General features: G+C 48.5%; 1 protein-coding gene across 1 annotated transcript in view; it reads left to right on the forward strand.

Moving 5' to 3' along the window:
* Window positions 1-7,684: 7,684 nt before the first annotated feature.
* LOC144497596 (mitochondrial adenyl nucleotide antiporter SLC25A24-A-like) overlaps window positions 7,685-23,883 on the forward strand; it is a 137,826-nt gene continuing 121,627 nt past the window's right edge. The window contains exon 1 of the mRNA XM_078219041.1: window positions 7,685-8,305. Within this exon, the coding sequence (XP_078075167.1) occupies window positions 8,132-8,305 (174 nt within the window). The 5' untranslated portion in view covers window positions 7,685-8,131. The remainder of the gene's footprint in view (window positions 8,306-23,883) is intronic.

The following is a 23,883-nucleotide window of genomic DNA, read 5'->3' on the forward strand; positions in this document are numbered from 1 at the left end:
GACTTGATAGAAGTCTACAAGATTATGAGGGGCATGGACAAAGTGGATAGTCAGAAGCTTTTTCCAAGGGTGGAAGAGTCAATTACTAGGGGGCATAGGTTTAAGGTGCGAGGGGCAAGGTTTAAAAGAGATGTACGAGGCAAGTTTTTTTACACAGAGGGTGGTGGTGCCTGGAACTCGCTGCCGGGGGAGGTAGTGGAAGCAGATACGACAGTGAGTTTTAAGGGGCGCCTGGACAAATACATGATTAGGATGGGAACAGAGGGATATGGTCCCTGGAAGGGTCGGGGGTTTTAGTTCAGTCGGACAGCATGGTCAGTGCAGGCTTGGAGGACCGAAGGGCTGTTCATGTGCTGTAATTTTCTTTGTTCTGTTGGAGTAAAATCAAAATTAAAGGACACAAAATGGTTACCTGGCACAAAATGGACTCTGGGAAAGACATTAAGATGTGCTGACTTGGGCACAGACATTACACAAAGAGTTAAAACCTGTTAGTGTTTAAATTACTGCAGGAAACAGATCAGACCTGAAGGCACCTTAGCTTTAGATAAAAGCAGAACCCAAAACAAAGAGTTTTGATAACGAGATCAGCCTTTGATGGGGGACATAAATGCATAAATGTATCTACTCGATGTACAACGATGTGTTAGCTGTCAATGTCCTTGTCTACTCTATGTGTAACGATGTGCTGTTGATGTCCATCCTTGTCTATTATTTGTATAACGATGTGCTAACGGCTAATGTCCGTACTAGTCTATTATTTGAAAAGTATAAAGATGCTCAACTGCCATTGTAAAGTTGAGAAGGTGAGTGCGCGCACTGCGGAGAGCCCAGCGCTTCTCCCAAAGCTTTGTCCGATAAAACTGTGTGTTGAATCTTTAAGTCTGACTCCGAGTGGTACTTTTCCCACAACAGTTCTTTTGTTCTAGAAATTGGGAAGTTATGTTGCAGCTGAACAGGACGTTGGTGAGGCCACACCTGGAGTATTATGTTCAGTTTTGATCACCTTGTTATAGGAGAGATGTTATTGAACTGGAGAAAGTGCAGAAGGGATTTACAAGCATGTTGCCAGGATTCAAGGGACTGAGTTATAGGAAAGATTGGACAGGCTAGGACTTTTTCCTTTGGAGCGTAGGAAAGTGAGCGGTGATCTTATCGAGGTGTTTAAGATTGCAAGAGGCATGGCTAGGGTGAATGCATTCAGTCTTTTTCCCAGGGTTGGGGAATCGAGAACTAGAGGGCATCGGTTTCAGTTAAGAGGGGAAAGAATTACTGGGAACCTGAGGAGCAACGTTTTTGCACAGAGGGTGGTGCGTGTGTGGAATGAGCTGCCGGAGGGAGTGGTTGGGGCAGGGACATTGACAACATTTAAAAGGCATTTGGACAGATACATGGACAGGAAAAGTTTAGAGGGATATGGGCCAAATGCAGACAAATGGGGTTAGTTTCGATGGGCATTTTGGTAAGCATGGACCAGTTTGGGCCGAAGGGCCTGTCTCCGTGCCGTACATTCTATGATTCTAGACAGACTGTCACCCGAGGCCAGAATCAAACCTGGGTCCCTGGTGCTGGAAGGGAGCAGCTCTAACCACTGTGCCACCATTGTTGATGGTATGGCTACCTATTCATCACTCTCTGCTGCAGAAGAGGCAAAGGCCCCAAAATCTTCTTCCGTCGGGAAAAAGTTACAAAGGTCTGAGGTCACGTACCACCCGACTCAAGAACAGCTTCTTCCCTACTGCTGTCAGACTTTTGAATGGACCTACCTTGCATTAAGTTTATCTTTCTCTACACCCTAGCTGTGACTGTAACAGTACATTCTGCACTCTCTCGTTTCCTTAGAATCATAGAACCATAGAAAATTACAGCTCAGAAACAGGCCTTTTGGCCCTTCTTGTCTGTGCCAAACCATTTTATGCCTAGTCCCACTGACCTGCACTTGGACCATATCCCTCCACACCCCTCTCATCCATGAACCCGTCCAAGTTTTTCTTAAATGTTAAAAGTGACCCCGCATTTACCACTTTATCCGGCAGCTCATTCCACACTCCCACAACTCTCTGCGTGAAGAAGCCCTCCCTGCTATTCCCTTTAAACTTTTCTCCTTTCACCCTTAACCCATGCCCTCTGGTTTTTTTCTCCCCTAGCCTCAGCGGAAAAAGCCTGCTTGCATTCACTCTATCTATACCCATCAAAATCTTATACACCTCTATCAAATCTCCCCTCAATCTTCTACGCTCCAGGGAATAAAGTCCCAACCTATTCAATCTCTCTCTGTAACTCAGCTTCTCAAGTCCCGGCAACATCCTTGTGAACCTTCTCTGCACTCTTTCAATCTTATTTACATCCTTCCTGTAACTAGGTGACCAAAACTGTACACTATACTCCAAATTCGGCCTCACCTATGCCTTATATAACCTTACCATAACACTCCAACTTTTATACTCGATACTCCGATTTATAAAGGCCAATGTACCAAAGACACTCTTTACAACCCTATCCACCTGTGACGTCACTTTTAGGGAATTCTGTACCTGTATTCCCAGATCCCTCTGTTCAACTGCACTCTTCAGAGTCCTACCATTTACCGAGTACGTTCTTCTTTGGTTTGTCCTTCCAAAGTGCAATATCTCACACTTGTCTGCGTTAAATTCCATTTGCCATTTTTCAGCCCATTTTTCTAGTTGGTCCAAATCCCTCTGCAAGCTTTGAAAACCTTCCTCACTGTCCACTTCACCTCCAATCTTTGTATCATCAGCAAACTTGCTGATCCAATTTACCACATTATCATCCAGATCATTGATATAGATGACAAACAACAATGGACCCAACACCGATCCCTGCGGCACACCACTAGTCACAGGCCTCCACTCAGAGAAGCAATCCTCCACAACCACTCTCTGGCTTCTTCCATTGAGCCAGTGTCTTATCCAATTTACTACCTCCCCATGTATACCTAGCGACTGAACCTTCCTAACTAATCTCCCATGAGGGACCTTGTCAAAGGCCTTGCTGAAATCCAGGTAGACAACATCCACCGCCTTCCCTTCATCCACTTTCCTGGTAACCGCCTCGAAAAACTCCAATAGATTGGTCAAACATGACCTACCACGCACAATGCCATGTTGACTCTCCCTAATAAGTCCCTGTCTATCCAAATATTTGTAGATCCTATCCCTTATCACGCCTTCCAATAACTTGCCCACCACCGACGTCAAACTTACTGGCCGATAATTTCCCGGATTTCTTTTGGAACCTTTTTTAAACAACGGAACAACATGAGCCACCCTCCAATCATCCGGCACCTCCCCCGTGAATACTGACATTTTAAATATGTCTGCCAGGGCCCCTGCAAGTTCAACACTAGCTTCCCTCAAGGTCCGTGGGAATACCCTGCCCGGTCCTGGGGATTTATCCACTCTGATTTGCCTCAAAACAGCGAGCACCTCCTCCCTTTTAATCTGTAAAGGTTCCATGGCCTCCCTACCAGTTTGCCCTATTTCCGTAGACTCCATGCCCGTTTCCTCAGTAAATACGGATGCAAAAAAAACCATTTAGTATCTCCCCCATCTCTTTTGGTTCCATACACAGTCTACCACTCTGGTCTTTAAGAGGACCAATTTTATCCCTCACTATCCTTTTGCTCCTAACATACCTCTCGAAGCTCTTTGGATTTTCCTTCACTCTGTCTGCCAAAGCAACCTCATGTCTTCTTTTAGCCCTCCTGATTTCCCTCTTAAGTAGCTTCTTGCACTTTTTATACTCCTCGAGCATCTGATGTGTTCCTTGCTGCCTGTACATTTCATACAACTCTCTCTTCCTCTTAATCAGTGTTACAATCTCCCTCGAGAACCAAGGTTCCTTATTCCGATTTACTTTGCCTTTAATCCTGACAGGAACATACAAACTCTGCACTCTCAAAATTTCTCCTTTGAAGGCCTCCCACTTTCCATTTACATCCTTACCAGAGAACAGCCTGTGCCAATCCACACTTCCCAGATCCCTTCTCATTTCATCAAATTTGGCCTTTTTCCAGTTCAGAACTTCAACCCGAGGACCAGATCTATCCTTATCCACGATCAGGTTGAAACTAATGGCATTATGATCACTGGATCCAAAGTGTTCCCTCACACTCACATCCATCACCTGCCCTAACTCATTTCCCAATAGGAGATCCAATATCGCATCCTCTCTAGTTGGCACCTCTATATACTGATGTAGAAAATTCTCCTGAACACATTTTACAAACTCTACCCCGTCTAAACCTTTAACAGAATGCGAGTCCCAATCTATATGTGGAAAATTAAAATCCCCTACTATCACAACTTTGTGTTTCTTGCAGTTGTCAGCTATCTCTCCGCTGATTTGCTCCTCCAATTCTCGCTGACTATTGGGTGGTCTATAATACAAGCCCATTAATGTGGTCATACCTTTCCTGTTTCTCAGCTCCACCCATAGGGCCTCTGTAGACAAGCTCCCTAATCTATCCTGCCTGAGTACCGCTGTAACATTTTCCCTGACTAGCAATGCCACCCCCCCACCTTTTATCCCTCTGCCTCTATCCCGCCTGAAACATTGGAACCCTGGAACATTGAGCTGCCAGTCCTGCCCCTCCTGTAGCCAAGTTTCACTAATGGCTATAATGTCATATTTCCATGAGTCTATCCACGCCTTCAGCTCATCTGCCTTCCCCACAATACTCCTGGCATTGAAATAGACACACCTCAAAAAATTATTTTCACCACACTCTCCCCTTTCATTTGTGATTTTGCTTGAACTAACCTGTCTTTTTACCCCTGCTCCACTATCTGCTCTGGCACTCTGGTTCCCATCCCCCTGCAAATCTAGTTTAAACGTTCCCCAATAACACTAGTAAATCTCCCTGCAAGTATATTGGTCCCCTTGTAGTTTAGGTGTAACCCGTCTCTCTTGTACAGGTCCCACCTGCCCCAAAAGAACATAGAACATAGAACATAGAAGAACATAGAACATTACAGCGCAGAACAGGCCCTTCGGCCCACGATGTAGCACCGACCAGTTAAAAAAAAACTGTGACCCTCCAACCTAAACCAATTTCTTTTCGTCCATGAACCTATCTACGGATCTCTTAAACGCCCCCAAACTAGGCGCATTTACTACTGATGCTGGCAGGGCATTCCAATCCCTCACCACCCTCTGGGTAAAGAACCTACCCCTGACATCGGTTCTATAACTACCCCCCCTCAATTTAAAGCCATGCCCCCTCGTGCTGGATTTCTCCATCAGAGGAAAAAGGCTATCACTATCCACCCTATCTAAACCTCTAATCATCTTATATGTTTCAATAAGATCCCCTCTTAGCCGCCGCCTTTCCAGCGAAAACAATCCCAAATCCCTCAGCCTCTCCTCATAGGATCTCCCCTCCATACCAGGCAACATCCTGGTAAACCTCCTCTGCACCCTCTCCAAAGCCTCCACATCCTTCCTGTAATGTGGGGACCAGAACTGCACACAGTACTCCAAGTGCGGCCGCACCAGAGTTGTGTACAGTTGCAACATAACGCTACGACTCCTAAATTCAATCCCCCTACCAATAAACGCCAAGACACCATATGCCTTCTTAACAACCTTATCTACTTGATTCCCAACTTTCAGGGATCTATGCACACATACACCTAGATCCCTCTGCTCCTCCACACTATTCAAAGTCCTCCCGTTAGCCCTATACTCAACACATCTGTTATTCCTACCAAAGTGAATTACCTCACACTTCTCCGCATTAAACTCCATCCGCCACCTCTCGGCCCAACTTTGCAACCTGTCTAAGTCTTCCTGCAAACTACGACACCCTTCCTCACTGTCTACCACACCACCGACTTTGGTGTCATCAGCAAATTTGCTAATCCACCCAACTATACCCTCATCCAGATCATTAATAAATATTACAAACAGCAGTGGCCCCAAAACAGATCCCTGAGGTACACCACTTGTAACCGCACTCCATGATGAATATTTACTATCAACCACCACCCTCTGTTTCCTATCCGCTAGCCAATTCCTGATCCAATTTCCTAGATCACCCCCAATCCCATACATCTGCATTTTCTGCAGAAGCCTACCATGGTGAACCTTATCAAACGCCTTACTAAAATCCATATATACCACGTCCACTGCCTTGCCCCCATCCACCTCCTTGGTCACTTTCTCAAAAAACTCAATAAGGTTAGTAAGGCACGACCTACCTGCCACAAAACCATGCTGACTATCACCTATCAATTCATTACTCTCCAAATAACTATAAATCCTATCCCTTATAATTTTTTCCAACATCTTGCCGACAACAGAAGTGAGACTCACCGGTCTATAATTCCCGGGGAAGTCTCTGTTCCCCTTCTTAAACAATGGGACAACATTCGCTAACCTCCAATCTTCTGGTACTATACCAGAGGCCAACGACGACCTGAAGATCAGAGCCAGAGGCTCTGCAATCACTTCTCTTGCCTCCCAGAGAATCCTTGGATAAATCCCATCCGGACCAGGGGATTTATCTATTTTCAGACCCTCCAGAATATCCTGCACATCCTCCTTATCAACTGTAATACTGTCTATTCTACTCCCTTGCAACCCAGTGTCCTCCTCAGCTATATTCATGTCCCCTTGCGTGAACACCGAAGAGAAATATTGGTTCAATGCTTCACCAATCTCCTCCGGTTCCACACATAACTTCCCTCTGCCATCTATAACTGGCCCTAAACTTGCCCTAACCAACCTTCTGTTCTTGACATACCTATAGAACGCCTTAGGATTCTCTTTAACCCTATCCGCCAAAGTCTTCTCATGTCCCCTTTTAGCCCTTCTAAGCTCGCTCTTCAACTCCCTCTTAGCCAATCTAAAGCTTTCTAGTGCACTACCCGAGTGCTCACGTCTCATCCGAACATAAGCCTCCTTTTTCTTTTTAACCAACAAAGAAACTTTTTTGGTGCACCACGGTTCCCTAGCCCTACCAATTCCTCCTTGCCTGACAGGGACATACCTATCACAGACTCGCAGTAGCTGCTCCTTGAAAAAACTCCACATGTCGGACGTTCCCAGTCCCTGTAATCTCCTAGTCCAACCTATGTTTCCTAATTCTCTCCTAATAGCCTCATAATTACCCTTCCCCCAGCTAAAACCACTGGCCCGAGGTTCATGCCGAGGTCCCAATGATCCAAGAATTGGAAACCCTGCCCCCTGCACCAGTTCCTCAGCCTTCTCTATGAACGGTATGTTTTGTCTGTATAGCGCAAAAGAAACAATACTTGTCGCTGTATACTAATACATGTGACAATAATAAATCAAGTTATAAAAAGGCATGAAGATAGATTGGCCTCTCAGGCCTGTTTTCCTTTGAGAAAGGCAGCTGAGGGGAGATCTGACAGAGGAAAGGATGAAGGTTTTGGACAGAGTGGATGGAGAAACTTCCCTGCTGAGAATGAGAGGTTTAAAGTTACTGCAAAAGTCGAGAGTAATTTCTCAGCCCGAGTTGCGGCGACGCAGAGATTTACTGTGGTGTTAATGTCAGCCTATTTGTGACACAAATAAATAAACTTTATAACTTTTGGGTTAAGGTGTGGAGCACAGTGCCTGCGAGTGGAGGAGGCCATTCGGCCCAGCCTGTGTGTGCTAGCCCTCTGGGAGAGCTGCCCTGGGCCCGGATCCACACAGTCTCCTCACGTTGACATTTATCTCTGATTCTCTTTCCAATCCCAGCTCCGGGTTTCTCTCTCAACTCAGGAATTCTCCAGCGGGGATGGGCTAGTATATCCCGGATGGGCCGATTGGCCGCATCTCCCCGCCCCGAATCCCACATTTCCTGAGCCGCCCACAGCCGCTCCCAGCCCGGCCCCACATCCAGAGCCCGGCCCTCAACCCGCCGCTCCCACAGCCAGACCCGGCCGAGCCCGCTTCCCCCAACCCGCAACCCCGACCTCCAGCCCCGCACCCCGGCCCCTGAGCCCTGACCCCCGCTCCCAGCCCGGCCCCACAACCCCCCCCGGACCGACGCCAAGCCCGGACCCGGAGCCCGCTCCCAGCCCCTTCCACACCCCGGCGCACAGCCTGTATCCCCGCTCCCAGCCAGGCCCCACTCCCCCCGGAGCCGCTCCCGGAGCCGATGCCGATGCTGCGCGCTCAGTGCAGGGGAGCCGAGCCCGAGGCCGAGGCGGAGCGCCGCTATTCGGAGCTCTTCTCCCAGCTGGATGTGAACCGGGACGGGTGGGTGGATGTGTCCGAACTCCGGGCGGCGCTGCAGGCCCGAGGCCTCAAACTACAGCCCGAGGCCCAGCAGGTAGGACAGGGGGTGCCTGGAAACCGGAGGGGGGGTAGGGCGGGGGGGTGGGGCGGGGCGGGGGGTGGGGTGGGGCAGGGTGGGGCAGGGGGGTGGGGCAGGGGAGGGGGTGGGGCGGGGGGGTGGGGCAGGGGGGAGGGGGCGGGCCGGGGCAGGGGGGAGGGGGCGGGGTGGGGCAGGGGGGAGGGGGCGGGGTGGGGCAGGGGGGAGGGGGCGGGCCGGGGCAGGGGGGAGGGGGCGGGGTGGGGCAGGGGGGCGGGGTGGGGCAGGGGGGAGGGGGCGGGGTGGGGCAGGGGGGAGGGGGCGGGGTGGGGCAGGGGGGTGGGGTGAGGGGGCGGGGCAGGGGGTGGGGGGGCTGGGGCGGGGCGGGGGTGCGGGTCAGGTTGGGGGGGTGGGGCAGGGGTGGGGGGGTCGGGGCCGGGGGGGTGCGGCAGGACAGGGGTTGCCTGGAAGCCGGGGCAGGGCAGGGGGTGCCTGGAAACCGGGGCGGGGCAGTGGGTGCCTGGGGAGGGGGGGGTCAGTGGGTGCCTGGAAGGGGGGAGGGCAGTGGGTGCCTGGAAAGGGCGGGGGGGCAGGGGCAGTGGGTGCGTGGAAAGGGCGGGGGGCAGTGGGTGCGTGGAAAGGGCGGGGGTCAGTGGGTGCCTGGAGGGGGGGTGCCTGGAAAGCAGGGGGAGGGGGCAGTGAGTGCCTGGATTGGGGTGGGGGGCAGTGGGTGTCTGGAGGGGGGGGGTGGCAGTGGGGGCCTGGCAACGGGCGGGGTGGCAAGGTGGGGGGCCTGGAAACCGCAGGGGGGTGGGGGGTGGAGGAGGTGCCTGGAAACCGCGGGGGGGGGGGGGGGGGTGTGGATGGGGAGCCTGGAAACCGCCCGGGGGGGGGGTGTGAGTCTGAGTCGCGCGGTTTGAATTTCCCGCTCTTTAATGGTTTTGGGTCTTGGTGGTTGTGGTTGAGTTGATGCTGATTGGACAGAATAACAACGGGCTGGGGTGGGGCATCGAAACTGAAACTAGGAACAGGAGGAGGCCATTCGGCCCTTCAAGCCTGTTCCGCCATTCATTACGATCACGGTCATCAAATTCAATATCCTGATCCCCCCGATCCCCTTGATCCCCAAGAGCTCTATCTAACTTCTTCCTGAAATCAGACAACGTTTTGGCATCAGCTACTTCCTGTGGTAATGAATTCCACAGGTTCACCACCCTCTGGGTGAATAAACTTTTCCTCATCTCTGTCCTAAATGATCTACCCCAAATCCTCAGACTGTGACCCCTGGTTCTGGGCTCCCCAACCATCGGGAACATCCTTCCTGCATCTACCCTGTCGAGTCCTGTTAGAATTTTAAAAGTCTCTGTGAGATCCCCCTCATTCATCTGAACTCCAGCGAAAACAATCCTAACCAACTCAATCTCTTATGATCCCTGCAAACTTATTCTCTTGGATTGAGCTCAGTGCCTGGCATTGGGCTGGGGCGGGTCAGTGTTGAGCAACAGGCGGGTCAGTGCCCAGCAATGGGCAGGGAAAGGCTCAGTGGCTGCCGTTGTGTGGAGTCAGTGGCTACAATTTGGAGTATCATTGTTTGGCAATAGGCAGTTTCAGTGCCCAGGATTGAGTGGGGTCAGTGCCCAGGATTGAGTGGGGCTAGTGGCATGCTATGGATTGTGTGGGGTCAGTGCCCAGCAACAGGCTGGGCAGAGACAGTGCTGCCCGGTAATATAGGGCCTTGGGCTCATCGAGTCTGCACTGACATGGAAGAAACACTTGACCTGCCCACTTAATCCTATTGACCAGCATTTATCTCATAGCCCTGAATGTTACGACGTGCCAAGTGCTCATCCAGATAGTTTTTAAAGGATGTGAGGCAACCTGCCTCCACCACCTAGGCAGTGCATTCGAGACCCTCACCACCCTCTGAGTAAAAAGGATTTTCCTCACATTCCCCCTAAACCTCCTGCCCCTCACCTTGAACCTATGTCCCCTCGTGACTGACCCTTCAACTTTATCCACTCTGTCCTTGTCCCTCATAATCTTGAACACCTCGATCAGGTCGCCCCTCAGTCTTCTCTGCTCCAATGAAAACAACCCAAGCCTATCCAACCTCTCTTTATAACTTAAATGCTCCATTCCAGGCAGCATCCTGGTGAATCTCCTCTGCACTCCCTCCAGTACAATCACATCCTTCTGATAATGTGGCGACCAGAACTGCACACAGTGCTCCAGCTGTGGCCTCAGCAAAGTTCTATACAACTCCAGCATGACCTCTCTGCTTTTGTAATCTATGCAGTAAGAGTTTTAACAACACCAGGTTAAAGTCCAACAGGTTTATTTGGGAGCAAATGCCATTAGCTTCCACATCATTTGTAATCTATGCGTCATAGAACAGTACATCACAGTACAGGCCCTTTGGCCCACGATGTTGTGCCGAACCTTTTCCGAAACCAAGATCAAGCTATCCCACTCCCTATCATTCCAGTGTGCTCCATGTGCCTATCCATAAGAACATAACATAAGAAATAGGAGCAGGAGTAGGCCATCTAGCCTCACAAAAGGTTGCTGAAGAAGATTGGGTCACACGGAGTTGGGGGTAAGGTGTTAGCGTGGATTGGGGATTGGCTATCCGACAGCAAGCAGAGAGTTGGAATGAATGGGTGCTTTTCTGGTTGGCAGATGGTAACTAGTGGCGTGCCGCAGGTATCGGTACTGGGGCCTCGACTATTTACCATTTATACAGACGATCTGGAGGAGGGGACTGAGTGTAGGGTAACAAAGTTTGCAGACGACACAAAGTGGAAAAGTGAATCGTGTGGAGGGCGTAGAAGGTCTGCAGAGAGATTTGGACAGGCTGAGTGAGTGGGCGAGGATCTGGCAGATGGAGTATAACATTGACAAATGCGAGGTTATTCACTTTGGAAGAAATAATAGCAAATTGGATGATTATCTAAATGGAAAGAAATTACAACATGCTGCTGTGCAGAGGGACCTGGGGGTCCTTGTGCATGTGACGCAAAAACCCAGTCTGCAGGTGCAACAGGTGATCAAGAAGGCAAATGGGATGTTGGCCTATATCGCAAGGGGGATAGAATATAAAAGCAGAGATGTCTTGCTGCATCTGTACAGGGCATTGGTGAGGCCGCAGCTGGAATACTGTGTGCAGTATTGGTCCCCTTATTTGCGGAAGGATATATTGGCCTTGGAGGGAGTGCAGAGAAGGTTCACCAGGTTGATACCAGAGATGAGGGGTGTTGATTATGAGGAGAGACTGAGCAGATTGGGTTTGTACTCGTTGGAATTTAGAAGGCTGAGGGGGGAATCTTATAGAGACCTATAAGATAATGAAGGGGCTGGATAGGGTAGAGGTGGAGAGATTCTTTCCACTTAGAAAGGAAACTAGAACTAGAGGGCACAGCCTCAAAATACAGGGTGGTCAGTTTAGGACAGAGTTGAGGAGGAACTTCTTCTCTCAGAGGGTGGTGAATCTCTGGAATTCTCTGCCCACTGAAGTGGTGGAGGCTACCTCGTTGAATATGTTTAAATCACGGATAGATGGATTCCTGATCGGTAAGGGAATTAGGGGTTATAGGGATCAGGCGGATAAGTGGAACTGATCCACTTCAGATCAGCCATGATCTTATATAATGGCGGGGCAGGCTCGAGGGGCTAGATGGCCTACTCCTGCTCCTATTTCTTATGTTCTTATCCCACCCCTTCCAACTTGAGTCAGCCAATCAATATGCAGGTTGAAGTCCCCCATGAGTATCCAATAACCGCTTGAAAGTTCCTAAAGTGTCCAACTCCACTATCACAGCAGGTAGTCCATTCCACACCTTTTTTCACCACCCTACTAACATATCCTTCCGCCTTAAATGCTAAAGTCTCTTTGTTCCAAAAAACTTCCTAGTGTCTTGCTGTTCATTGAATAATTCCTTGCCAAATTAACTTTTCACTGTCTTACTTGACATAAAGTGGCCAGTATGAGTGTGAAACCAGTGTGTTGTTCCCAGTGTAGGATGTGGGAGGTCCTGGAGGCACCTGGCCTCCCGGACATCCACATCTGTGAGGGGTGTGTCGAGCTGCGGTTCCTGAGGGACCGTGTTAGGGAGCTGGAACTGCAGCTCGAGGATCTTAGGCTGATGAGGGAGAATGAGGAGGTGATAGACAAGAGCTATCATCAGGTGGTCACACCAGGGCCACGGGAGGAGGCCAAGTGGGTGACGGCCAGGAAGGGTAAGGCTAGGGTGGTTGAGAGCACCCCAGTGGATTTGCCCCTGCACAACAAGTACTCCTGCTTGAGTACTGCTGGGGGGGACAGCCCGCCTGGGGGAAGCAGCAGTGGCCGTGTCTCCGCAGTGGAGTCCAGCCCTGTAACTCAGAGGGCTAAAGAAAAGAGGAGGAAGGCGGTATTAATCGGGGACTCGATGGTGAAGGGGACAGACAGGCGTTTCTGCGGAGGTAGGCGGGATTCTCGCATGGTGGTCTGCCTCCCTGGGGCCGGGATCCAGGATGTCGCTAGTCGCGTCCCGGAAATCCTGAGGTGGGAGGGAGAGGAGCCTGAGGTAGCGGTACATATTGGTACCGCTGATGTGGGTATGAAGGGAGAAGGGGTCATGAAAAAGGAGTACAGGAAATTAGGGAGACAGCTGAGAAAGAGGAAAGCAAAGGTAGTAATCTCAGGATTACTGCCTGTGCCACGGGAAGGTGAGGGCAGGAATGGAGTGAGGTGGAGGATGAATGTGTGGCTGAGGGACTGGTGCAGGGGGCAGGGATTCAGGTTCCTGGACCATTGGGACCTCTTTAGGGGCAGGGGTGATCTGTATACAAAAAACGGGTGGAACTTGAATCACACGGGGACCAATATCCTGGCCGGTAGGTTGGCTAAGGCTACTGGGGAGAATTTAAACTAGATAGGTTGGGGGGAGGGGAGCTGGAAGAGTTGACCGGGATCAAGGAACTAATTGATGGGGGGGAGGATGCAGGGGTAAGGGGAATTACAAAATTAATGGTAGAGGAGAGGGTGCAAGTGAATGAAGGCGGTAATTTAGATAAGGGAGTAGAGGGAGAGGGTGTTCGCGACTCATCAAAGCGGGTCCAGATAAAAGCTGGAATAAGGACACTTTGCCTGAATGCACGAAGCATTCGGAACAAGGTAAATGAGTTGATGGTGCAAATCAGCACAAGTGGATACGATCTGGTGGCCATTACAGAAACGTGGCTGAAAGGTGACCAGGACTGGGAGATGAATATCCAGGGGTATCAGGCGTTTAGGAAGAATAGACAGGAAGGAAAAGGTGGTGGGGTCGCGCTATTAATAAGAGATAATATCAGGGTAGTACTGAGGGATGACATAGGCTCTGAGGAACAAAACGTGGAATCATTATGGGTAGAGATGAGGAATAGTAGAGGGAGAAAGACGCTAGTAGGTGTGGTATATAGGCCCCCAAATAATAATGTTGAGGTAGGGAGGGCTGTAAACAAGCAGATAAGGGATGCGTGTAAAAACGGAACGGCAATAATCATGGGGGACTTCAACATGCACATTGACCGGCAGACTCAAGTCGGTAAGGGTGGAATGGAGGAAGAGTTCTTAGAATGCTGTCGGGATAGTTTCCTTGAACAGCATGTTACGGAACCGACGAGGGAACGAGCTATTTTGGATCTGGTATTGTGTAACGAGGTAGGTAGAATTAAGGATCTTATTGTGAAGGACCCTCTTGGGTCTAGTGACCACAATATGGTCGAATTTCTGATTCAGATGGAAGAGGAGAAAGTTTGGTCCCAAACCAGTGTCCTCTGTTTGAACAGAGGGAAATATGATAGGATGAGGGATGAATTGGCTAAGGTAGACTGGGAGAGCAGGCTGGCAGGTAGGATAGCTGAGGAACAGTGGAGGATTTTTAAGGAGATCCTTTTCAGTTCTCAGCAAAAATATATTCCAGCAAAAAACAAGGATTGTAAGAAAAGGGAGAACCAGCCGTGGATAACGAAGGAAATAAAGGAGAGTATTAAAATAAAAACAGCTGCGTACAGAGTGGCCAAAAATAGTGGAGAAACAAGTGATTGGGAAAAATTTAAGAAACAACAAAGAGAGACTAAGAAAGCAATAAAGAAAGGAAGGATAGACTATGAAGCTAGGCTAGCAATTAATATAAAAAATGATAGTAAAAGTTTTTATAAATATATAAAAAGGAATAGAGTGGCTAGAGTGAATGTTGGACCCTTGGAGGACGAGAGGGGGGAGTTAATAGTGGGAAATGAGGATATGGCTGAGTCTTTAAATAAGTTTTTTGTGTCGGTCTTCACGGTGGCGGACACAAATAGTTTGCCAAATATTAACGATAGAGGGTTGGCAGCAGGAGAAATACTTCATACGATTAATGTTACCAGAGAGGCAGTGCTGGGTAGACTAATGGGACTGAAGGTGGACAAGTCCCCGGGTCCGGATGGAATGCATCCCAGGGTATTGAAAGAAATGTCAGAGGTAATAGTGGATGCGTTAGTGATTATTTATCAAAACTCGTTGCATTCTGGGGTAGTGCCGGTTGATTGGAAAACGGCTAATGTTACGCCGCTGTTTAAAAAAGGAAGGAGACAAAAGGCGGGTAACTATAGGCCGGTCAGCTTAACGTCTGTAGTAGGGAAAATGCTGGAATCCATTATTAAAGAGGAGATAGCAGGGCATCTGGATAGAAATGGTTCGATCAATCAGACGCAGCATGGATTCATGAGGGGAAAGTCGTGCTTGACGAACATGTTGGATTTTTATGAAGATGTGACTAGGGCGGTTGATGGAGGAGAACCGGTGGATGCGGTGTTTTTGGATTTCCAAAAGGCGTTTGATAAGGTGCCCCATAAAAGGCTGCTGAAGAAGATTAGGGCACACGGAGTTGGGGGTAGTGTGTTAAAGTGGATTGGGGACTGGCTATCCGACAGGAAGCAAAGAGTCGGAATAAATGGGTGTTTTTCCGGTTGGAGGAAGGTAACTAGTGGCGTGCCGCAGGGATCGGTACTCGGGCCGCAACTGTTTACCATTTATATAGATGATCTGGAGGAGGGGACGGAGTGTAGGGTAACGAAGTTTGCAGACGACACAAAGATAAGTGGAAAAGTGAATCGTGTGGAGGACGGAGAAGATCTGCAGAGAGATTTGGACAGGCTGAGTGAGTGGGCGAGGATATGGCAAATGGAGTATAACGTTGAGAAATGCGAGGTTATACACTTTGGAGGAAATAATAACAAATGGGATTACTATCTCAATGGAAACAAATTAAAACATGCTACCGTGCAAAGGGACCTGGGGGTCCTTGTGCATGAGACGCAAAAGCCCAGTCTGCAGGTACAACAGGTGATCAAGAAGGCAAATGGGATGTTGGCCTATATTGCGAAGGGGATAGAATATAAAAGCAGGGATGTCTTGATGCACCTGTACAGGGCATTGGTGAGGCAGCAGCTGGAATACTGTGTGCAGTATTGGTCCCCTTATATGAGGAAGGATATATTGGCATTGGAGGGAGTGCAGAGAAGGTTCACCAGGTTGATACCGGAGATGAGGGGTTTGGATTATGAGGAGAGGCTGAGGAGATTGGGTTTGTACTCGTTGGAGTTTAGAAGGATGAGGGGGGATCTTATGGAGACTTATAAGATAATGCGGGGGCTGGATAGGGTGGAGGCGGAGAGATTCTTTCCACTTAGTAAGGAAGTTAAAACTAGAGGACACAGCCTCAAAATAAAGGGGGGTCGGTTTAAGACAGAGTTGAGGAGGAACTTCTTCTCCCAGAGGGTGGTGAATCTCTGGAATTCTCTGCCCACTGAGGTGGTGGAGGCTACCTCGCTGAATATGTTTAAAGCGCGGATGGATGGATTCCTGATCGGTAAGGGAATTAAGGGTTATGGGGATCAGGCGGGTAAGTGGTACTGATCCACGTCAGATCAGCCATGATCTTATTGAATGGCGGGGCAGGCTCGAGGGGCTAGATGGCCTACTCCTGCTCCAATTCTTATGTTCTATGTTCTTATGTTCAAAGTTTATAACCTCACACTTTGAGAGTCAGTGCTGCCCGGCAACAGGCGTAGCCGAGTCAGTGCTGCCCGGCAACAGGCGTACCCGAGTCAGTGCTGCCCGGCAACAAGCGTAGCCGAGTCAGTGCTGCCCGGCAACAGGCCTAGCCGAGTCAGTGCCGTCCGGCAACAAGCTTGGCAAAGACAATGTTATGCAATGGACGATAGGGGAAAGTGCCTCCACTTGCCTGGATGAATTTGGCTCCAACAACACTCCAGAAGCTCGATGTCGTCCAGGACAGAGCAGCCCACTTGATTGACATCCCATCCAGAAAGATTCACTGCCTCCACCACAGCACACAGTGTTAGCCATGTATGTCAAGGTTCCTTGGGCAGCATCTTCCAAACCCACGACGTCTACCGTCTGGAAGGACATGGGCAGCAGATATCTGAGGACATCACCACCTGGAGGTTTCCTTCCAAATCACTCACCATCCTGACTTGGAAGTACACCGCCGTTCCTTCACTATCGTTGGGTCAAATCCTGGAACACTCCCCAACACTACTGTGGGTGTACCTGCACACGTGGACTGCAATGTCTGTGAAAACATCTCACCGCAACTCTTTCAAGGGCAATTAGGAATGTGCAATAAATGCTGGCCTAACCAGTGATGTCCACATCCCATGAGGGGGAGGACCGAGTTGTGGTCCATGTAGGTGCCAATAACATAGGCAGGACAAAGGAGACGGCTCTGCGCAGTCAGTATGAGGACCCAGGCACACAATTAAGAAGCGGAACCTCAAAGTTCATAATCTCTGAAGAGTATGGCGGGTGTAGGAGTAGAGTTAAGAGAGAAATCAAGAGGGCAAAAAGGGGACACAAAATTGTTTCGGCAGATAAGGCAAAGGAGAATCCAAAGAGCTTCTACAAATACATAAAGGGCAAAAGAGTTACAAGGGAGAGAGTAGGGCCTCTTAAGGATCAACAAGGTCATCTATGTGTGGATCCATAAGAGATGGGTGAGATCCTAAATGAATATTTCTCATCAGTATTTACTGTTGAGAAAAGCAAGGATGTTAGGGAACTTGGGGAAATAAATAGTGATGTCTTGAGGAGTGTACATATTACAGAGAAGGAGGTGCTGGAAGTCTTAAAGCGCATCAAGGTAGATAAATCTACGGGACCTGATGAGGTATATCCCAGGACGTTGTGGGAAGCGAGGGAGGAAATTGCGGGTCCCTGAGTCGAGATATTTGAATCATCGATAGTCACGGGTGAGGTGCCTGAAGATTGGAGAGTGGCAAATGTTGTGCCTTTGTTTAAGAAGGGCTGCAGGGAAAAGTCTGGGAACGACAGGCCATTGAGCCTCACATCTGTGATGGGTAAATTGTTGGAAGGTATTTTGAGAGACAGGATCTACAGGCATTTAGAGATGCAAGGACTGATTAGGACAATCAGCATGGCTTTGTGAGTGGAAAATCATGTCTCACAAATTTGATTGAGTTTTTTGAAGGGGTGCCCAAGAAGGTAGATGAGGGCAGTGCAGTTGATGTTGTCTACATGGACTTTAGCAAGGCCTTTGACAAGGTACCACATGGTAAGTTGTTGCATAAAGTTAAATCTCACGGGATCCAGGGTGAGGTATCTAAATGGATACAAAATTGGCTTCTTGACAGAATGTGGAGCGGTGTTGGACTGGGGTAAACAGAGTAAGAAGTCTCTTAACACCAGGTTAAAGTCCAACAGGTTCTTGACAGAAGCCAGAGCGTGGTTGTAGAGAGTTGTGTTTCAAACTGGAGGCCTGTGACCAGCGGTGCGCCTCAGGGATCAGTGCTGGGCCCACTGTTATTCATCATTTATGTTAATGATTTGGATGAGAATATAGGGGGCATGGTTCGTAAGTTTGCAGATGACACCAAGATTGGTGGCATAGTGGACAGTGAAGAAGGTTATCTCCAATTGCAAGGGGACCTTGATCAATTGGGCCAGTGGGCTGACGAATGGCAGATGGAGTTTAATTTAGACAAATGCGAGGTGACGCATTTTGGTAGATTGAACCAGGGCAGGACTTACTCAGTTCATGGTAGGGCGTTGAGGAGAGTTACAGAACAAAGAGATCTAGGGGTACATGTTCGTAGCTCCTTGAAAGTGGAGTCACAGGTGGACAGAATGGTGAAGAAGGCATTTGGCATGCTTGGTTTCATCGGTCAGAACATTGAATACAGGAGTTGGGACGTCTTGTTGAAGTTGTACAAGACTTTGGTAAGGCCACACTTGGAACACTCTGCAATTCTGGTCACCCTCATTAGAGAAAGGATATTATTAAACTAGAAAGAGTGCAGAAAAGATTTACTAAGATGCTACTGGGACTTGATGGATTCAGTTATGAGGAGAGGCTGAATAGACTGGGGCTTTTTTCTCTGGAGCGTAGGAGGCTGAGGGGTGACCTTATTGAGGTCTTTAAAATAATGAGGGGCATAGACAAGGTAGATAGTCAATATCTTTTCCCTAAGGTAGGCGAGTCTAAAACTAGAGGGCATAGGTTTAAGGGGAGAGATTCAAAAGTGTCCAGAGGGGCAATTTTTTCACACCGATGGTGGTGAGTGTCTGGAACAAGCTGCCAGAGGTAGTAGTAGAGGCGGGTACAATTTTGTCTTTTAAGAAGTATTTAGATAGTTACATGGGTATGATGGGTATTGAGGGATAAGGACCAAATGCGGGCAATTGGGATTAGCTTAGGGTTTTTTTTAAAAAAAGGGCGGCTTGGACAAGTTGGGCCGAAGGGCCTGTTTCCATGCTGTAAATCTCTATGACTCTGGATAAATTACCTAAGCCACATGCAAACTGGCAAAGGATGAATCAGATTAGGGTGATCAATATGTGGGTTAAAGATTGGTATGGGGGACGAGGACACAGACTGTTAGCAGAATAAGGGCACGGAATCATACAGCAAAACTAACCAGTCAGAGGGAGTAAGGCCAGGCTGGGTGGCCTCTACTCTAACACCAGGAATATTGCAGGCAAAATGGATGAGTTGAGAGCGATGATTGACATGTGGAAGTGTGATATTGCTGCCATCACAGTAACATGGTTAAAGGAAAGACACATTCCGGGATATAGAATCTTCCGGCGAGACAGGAGAGGTGGTAAAAGAGGAGGAGGCATTGCATTATGAGTTAAGGAGTCAGTTACTGCAGAGTGGAGAGATGATATTTTGGAGGGGCATCAAATGAAGCTTTGTGGGTAGAGTTTAGGAACAAAAAAGAAGCAGCTCCATTGTTAGGTGTTTATTATAGACCCCCCCCCCCCCCCCCCCCGCCGATAGTCAGCGGGATATTGAAAAACAAATCTGTGCTCAGTTTGTGGAGGTGTGTAAATACATAACAATAGGGTTATTAGGTGATTTCAACTTTCCTAAATTAGCGAGGATATACAAAGTGTTAAGGGTTTAGATGGAGTAGATTTCTTGAAATGTGGACAGGAGAACTTTTTAAATCAATATGTGGAGGATCCAACAAGGGAGGGAGCTGTGCTGGACCTGATTCTGGGGAATGAAGCCGGACAGGTGGTTGAGGTGATGATGGGGGAGCATTTTAGTGATAGCGATCACAACATGGTATAATTTCAGCTTGTCATGGACAAGGAAATAGGCAAGCTGCAAAAAAAGTTTTGAATTGGGGAGAACGGAGTTTAGTAAAATAAGACAGAATCTGACAGAGGTAGATTGGAAACAGCTGCGAGCAGGAAAATCTACAGAAGAGCAGTGGGGGGCATTCAAAAAGGAAATGGGGAGGGTGCAACCCCAGCATGTTCCCTCGAGGGTGATAGGGAGGAAAAACAAACCCAGAGAACCATGGATAACCAGAGATATTCAGGATACAATGAGAAGGAAAAGAAAGGCTTTTAAAAAGTACAACAGGAGCTAATCAATGAAGGCATAGAGTCATTTGGGTTTACAGCATGGAAACAGGCCCTTCGGCACAACTTGTCCATGCCGCCCCTTTTTTTTAAACCCCTAAGCTAGTCCCAATTGCACGCGTTTGGCCCATATCCCTCTATACCCATCTTACCCATGTAACTGTCTAAATGCTTTTTTAAAGACAAAATTGTATCCGCCTCTACTACTACCTTTGGCAGCTTGTTCCAGACACTCTCACCACCCTCTGTGCGAAACAATTGCCCCCTTGGACCCCTTTGTATCTCTCCCCTCTCACCTTAAACATTTGCCATTGAGTTTTAGACTTCCATAAGACCATAAGACATAGGAGCGGAAGTAAGGCCATTCGGCCCATCGAGTCCACTCCACCATTCAATCATGGTTGATTTCAACTCCATTTACCCGCTCTCTCCCCTTGTACAACTTCCCTACCTTTGGGAAAAGATATTGACTATCGAGCTGATCTGTGCCCTCATTATTTTATAGACCTCTGTAAGATCACCCCTAAGCCTCCTACGCTCCAGAGAAAACAGTCCCAGTCTATCCAGCCTCTCCTTATAACTCAAACCATCAAGGTCCGTAGCATCCTAATAAATCTTTTCTGCACTCTTTCTAGTTTAATAATATTCTTTCTATAATAGAATGACCAGAACTGTACACAGTATTCCAAGTGTGGCCTTACCAATGTCTTGTACAACTTCAACAAGACGTCCCAAGTCCTGTGTTCAATGTTCTGACCAATGAAACCAGGCATGCTGAATGCCTTCTTCACCACCCTGTCCATCTGTAACTCCACTTTCAAGGAGCTATGAACCTGTACCCCTAGATCTCTTTGTTCTGTAACTCTCCCCAACGCCCTACCATTAACTGAGTAAGTCCTACCCTGGTTAAATCTACCAAAATGCATCACCTCGTATTTGCAGCATGCTGCTGAGCAGAGGGACCTAGATGTCCTTGTGCATGAATCACAAAAAGTTGGTTTACAGGTGCAGCAGGTAATTAAGAAGACAAAGGGAATTTTGTCCTTCATTGCTAGATGGATGGAGTTTAAAAACAGCGAGGTTATGTTGCAGCTGTATAAGGTGCTAGTGAGGCCACACAAACAAAGAACAATACAGCACAGGAACAGGCCCTTCGGCCCTCCAAGCCCACACCGCCCCCTGGTCCAAACTAAACCATTCTTTTGTATCCCTCCATTCCCACTCTGCTCATATGGCTATCTAGATAAGTCTTAAACGTTCCCAGTGTGTCCGCCTCCACCACCTTGCCCGGCAGCGCATTCCAGGCCTCCCCTCCCCACCCACCTAGAACCTATGACCCCTCGTGAACGTCACCACCGACCTGGGAAAAAGCTTCCCACCGTTCACCCTATCTATGCCTTTCATAATTTTATACACCTCTACTAGGTCACCCCTCAACCTCCGTCTTTCCAGTGAGAACAACCCCAGTTTACCCAATCTCTCCTCATAACTAAGCCCTTCCATACCAGGCAACATCCTGGTAAACCTCCTCTGCGCTCTCTCTAAAGCCTCCACGTCCTTCTCGTAGCGTGGCGACCAGAACTGGGCGCAGTATTCCAAAGGCAGCCGAACCAACGTTCTATCCAACTGTAACATCAGACCCCAACTTTTATACCCTATGCCCCGTCCCATGAAGGCAAGCATACCATATGCCTTATTCACTACCTTCTCCACCTGTGACGTCACCTTCAAGGATCTGTGGACTTGCACACCCAGGTCCCTCTGCGTATCTACACCCTTTATGGTTCTGCCATTTATCATATAGCTCCTCCCTACATTATTTCTACCAAAATGCATCACTTCGCATTTATCTGGATTGAACACCATCTGCCATTTCTTTGCCCAAATTTCCAGCCTATCTATATCCTTCTGTAGCTTCTGACAATGCTCCTCACTATCTGCAAGTCCTGCCAATTTTGTGTCGTCCGCAAACTTACTGATCACCCCAGTTACACCTTCTTCCAGATCGTTTATATAAATCACAAACAGCAGAGGTCCCAATACAGAGCCCTGCGGAACACCACTAGTCACAGGCCTCCAGCCGGAAAAAGACCCTTCCACTACCACCCTCTGTCTTCTGTGACCAAGCCAGTTCTCCACCCATCTAGCCACCTCCCCCTTTATCCCAGGAGATTCAACCTTTTTCACCAGCCTACCATGAGGGACTTTGTCAAACGCTTTACTAAAGTCCGTATAGATGACATCCACGGCCCTTACCTCGTCAACCATCCTGGTCACTTCTTCAAAAAACTCCACCAGGTTAGTGAGGCATGACCTCCCTCTCACAAAACCATGCTGACTATCGTTAATGAGTTTATTCCTTTCTAAATGCGCATACATCCTATCTCTAAGAATCTTCTCCAACAACTTCCCCACCACGGACGTCAAGCTCACCGGCCTATAATTACCCGGGTTATCCTTCCTACCCTTCTTAAATAATGGGACCACATTAGCTATCCTCCAATCCTCTGGGACCTCACCTGTGTGGCTTTTGCTACCAAATAAACCTGTTGGACTTTAACCTGGTGTTGTTAAACTTCTTACTGTGTTTACCCCAGTCCAACGCCGGCATCTCCACACCTCACCTGTGTCCAGTGACGAGACAAAGATTTGCGTCAGAGGCCCAGCGGTTTCATCTCTCGTCTCCCTGAGCAGCCTTGGATAGATTCCATCAGGCCCTGGGGATTTGTCAGTCTTTATATTCCCTAAAAAACCTAACACTTCCTCCCTTGTAATGGAGATTTTCTCTAACGGGTCAACACTCCCCTCCGAGACACTTCCAGTCAACACATCCCTCTCCTTTGTGAATACCGACGCAAAGTATTCATTTAGGATCTCCCCTACTTCTTTGGGCTCTAAGCATAATTCCCCACTTTTGTCCCTGAGAGGTCCGATTTTTTCCCTGACAACCCTTTTGTTCCTAACGTATGAATAAAATGCCTTGGGATTCTCCTTAATCCTGTCTGCCAAGGACATTTTGTGACCCCTTTTTGCCCTTCTAATTCCCCATTTGAGTTCTTTCCTACTTTCTTTGTATTCCTCCAGAGCTCCCTCCGTTTTTAGCTGTCTGGACCTAACGTACGCCTCTTTTTTCTTTTTGACCAATCCCTCAATTTCCCTGGTTATCCACGGTTCTCGAATCCTACCCTTCCTATCCTTTTTTACAGGCACATGCCTATCCTGCAGCCCTAACAACTGTTCCTTAAAAGACTCCCACATGCCAGATGTGGATTTACCCTCAAACAGCCTCTCCCAATCAAGAGCTGCCAATTTCTGCCTAATCCCACTAAAGTTAGCCTTCCCCCAATCCAACACTTACCCTTGGGACACCACTCACCCTTTTCCATCACTATCCTAAAGCTAACAGAATTGTGGTCACTATTTGCCACATGTTCCCCTACCGAAACTTTGAAGACCTGACCGGGTTCATTCACCAGTACGAGGTCCAGTATAGCCCCCTCTCTAGTCGGGCTATCTACATATTGTTCCAAAGAACCTTCCTGTATGCATTTTACAAATTCCTCCCCATTCAGACTCCCAGCCCTACGCGATTTCCGGTCTATACCAGGGAAATTGAACCTCGAGTACTGTGTACAGTTTTGGTCTCCTTACTTGAGAAAGGATATACTGGCCC

Source organism: Mustelus asterias, chromosome 8, assembly GCF_964213995.1.
Source record: "Mustelus asterias chromosome 8, sMusAst1.hap1.1, whole genome shotgun sequence".
Lineage (NCBI taxonomy): Eukaryota > Metazoa > Chordata > Chondrichthyes > Carcharhiniformes > Triakidae > Mustelus > Mustelus asterias.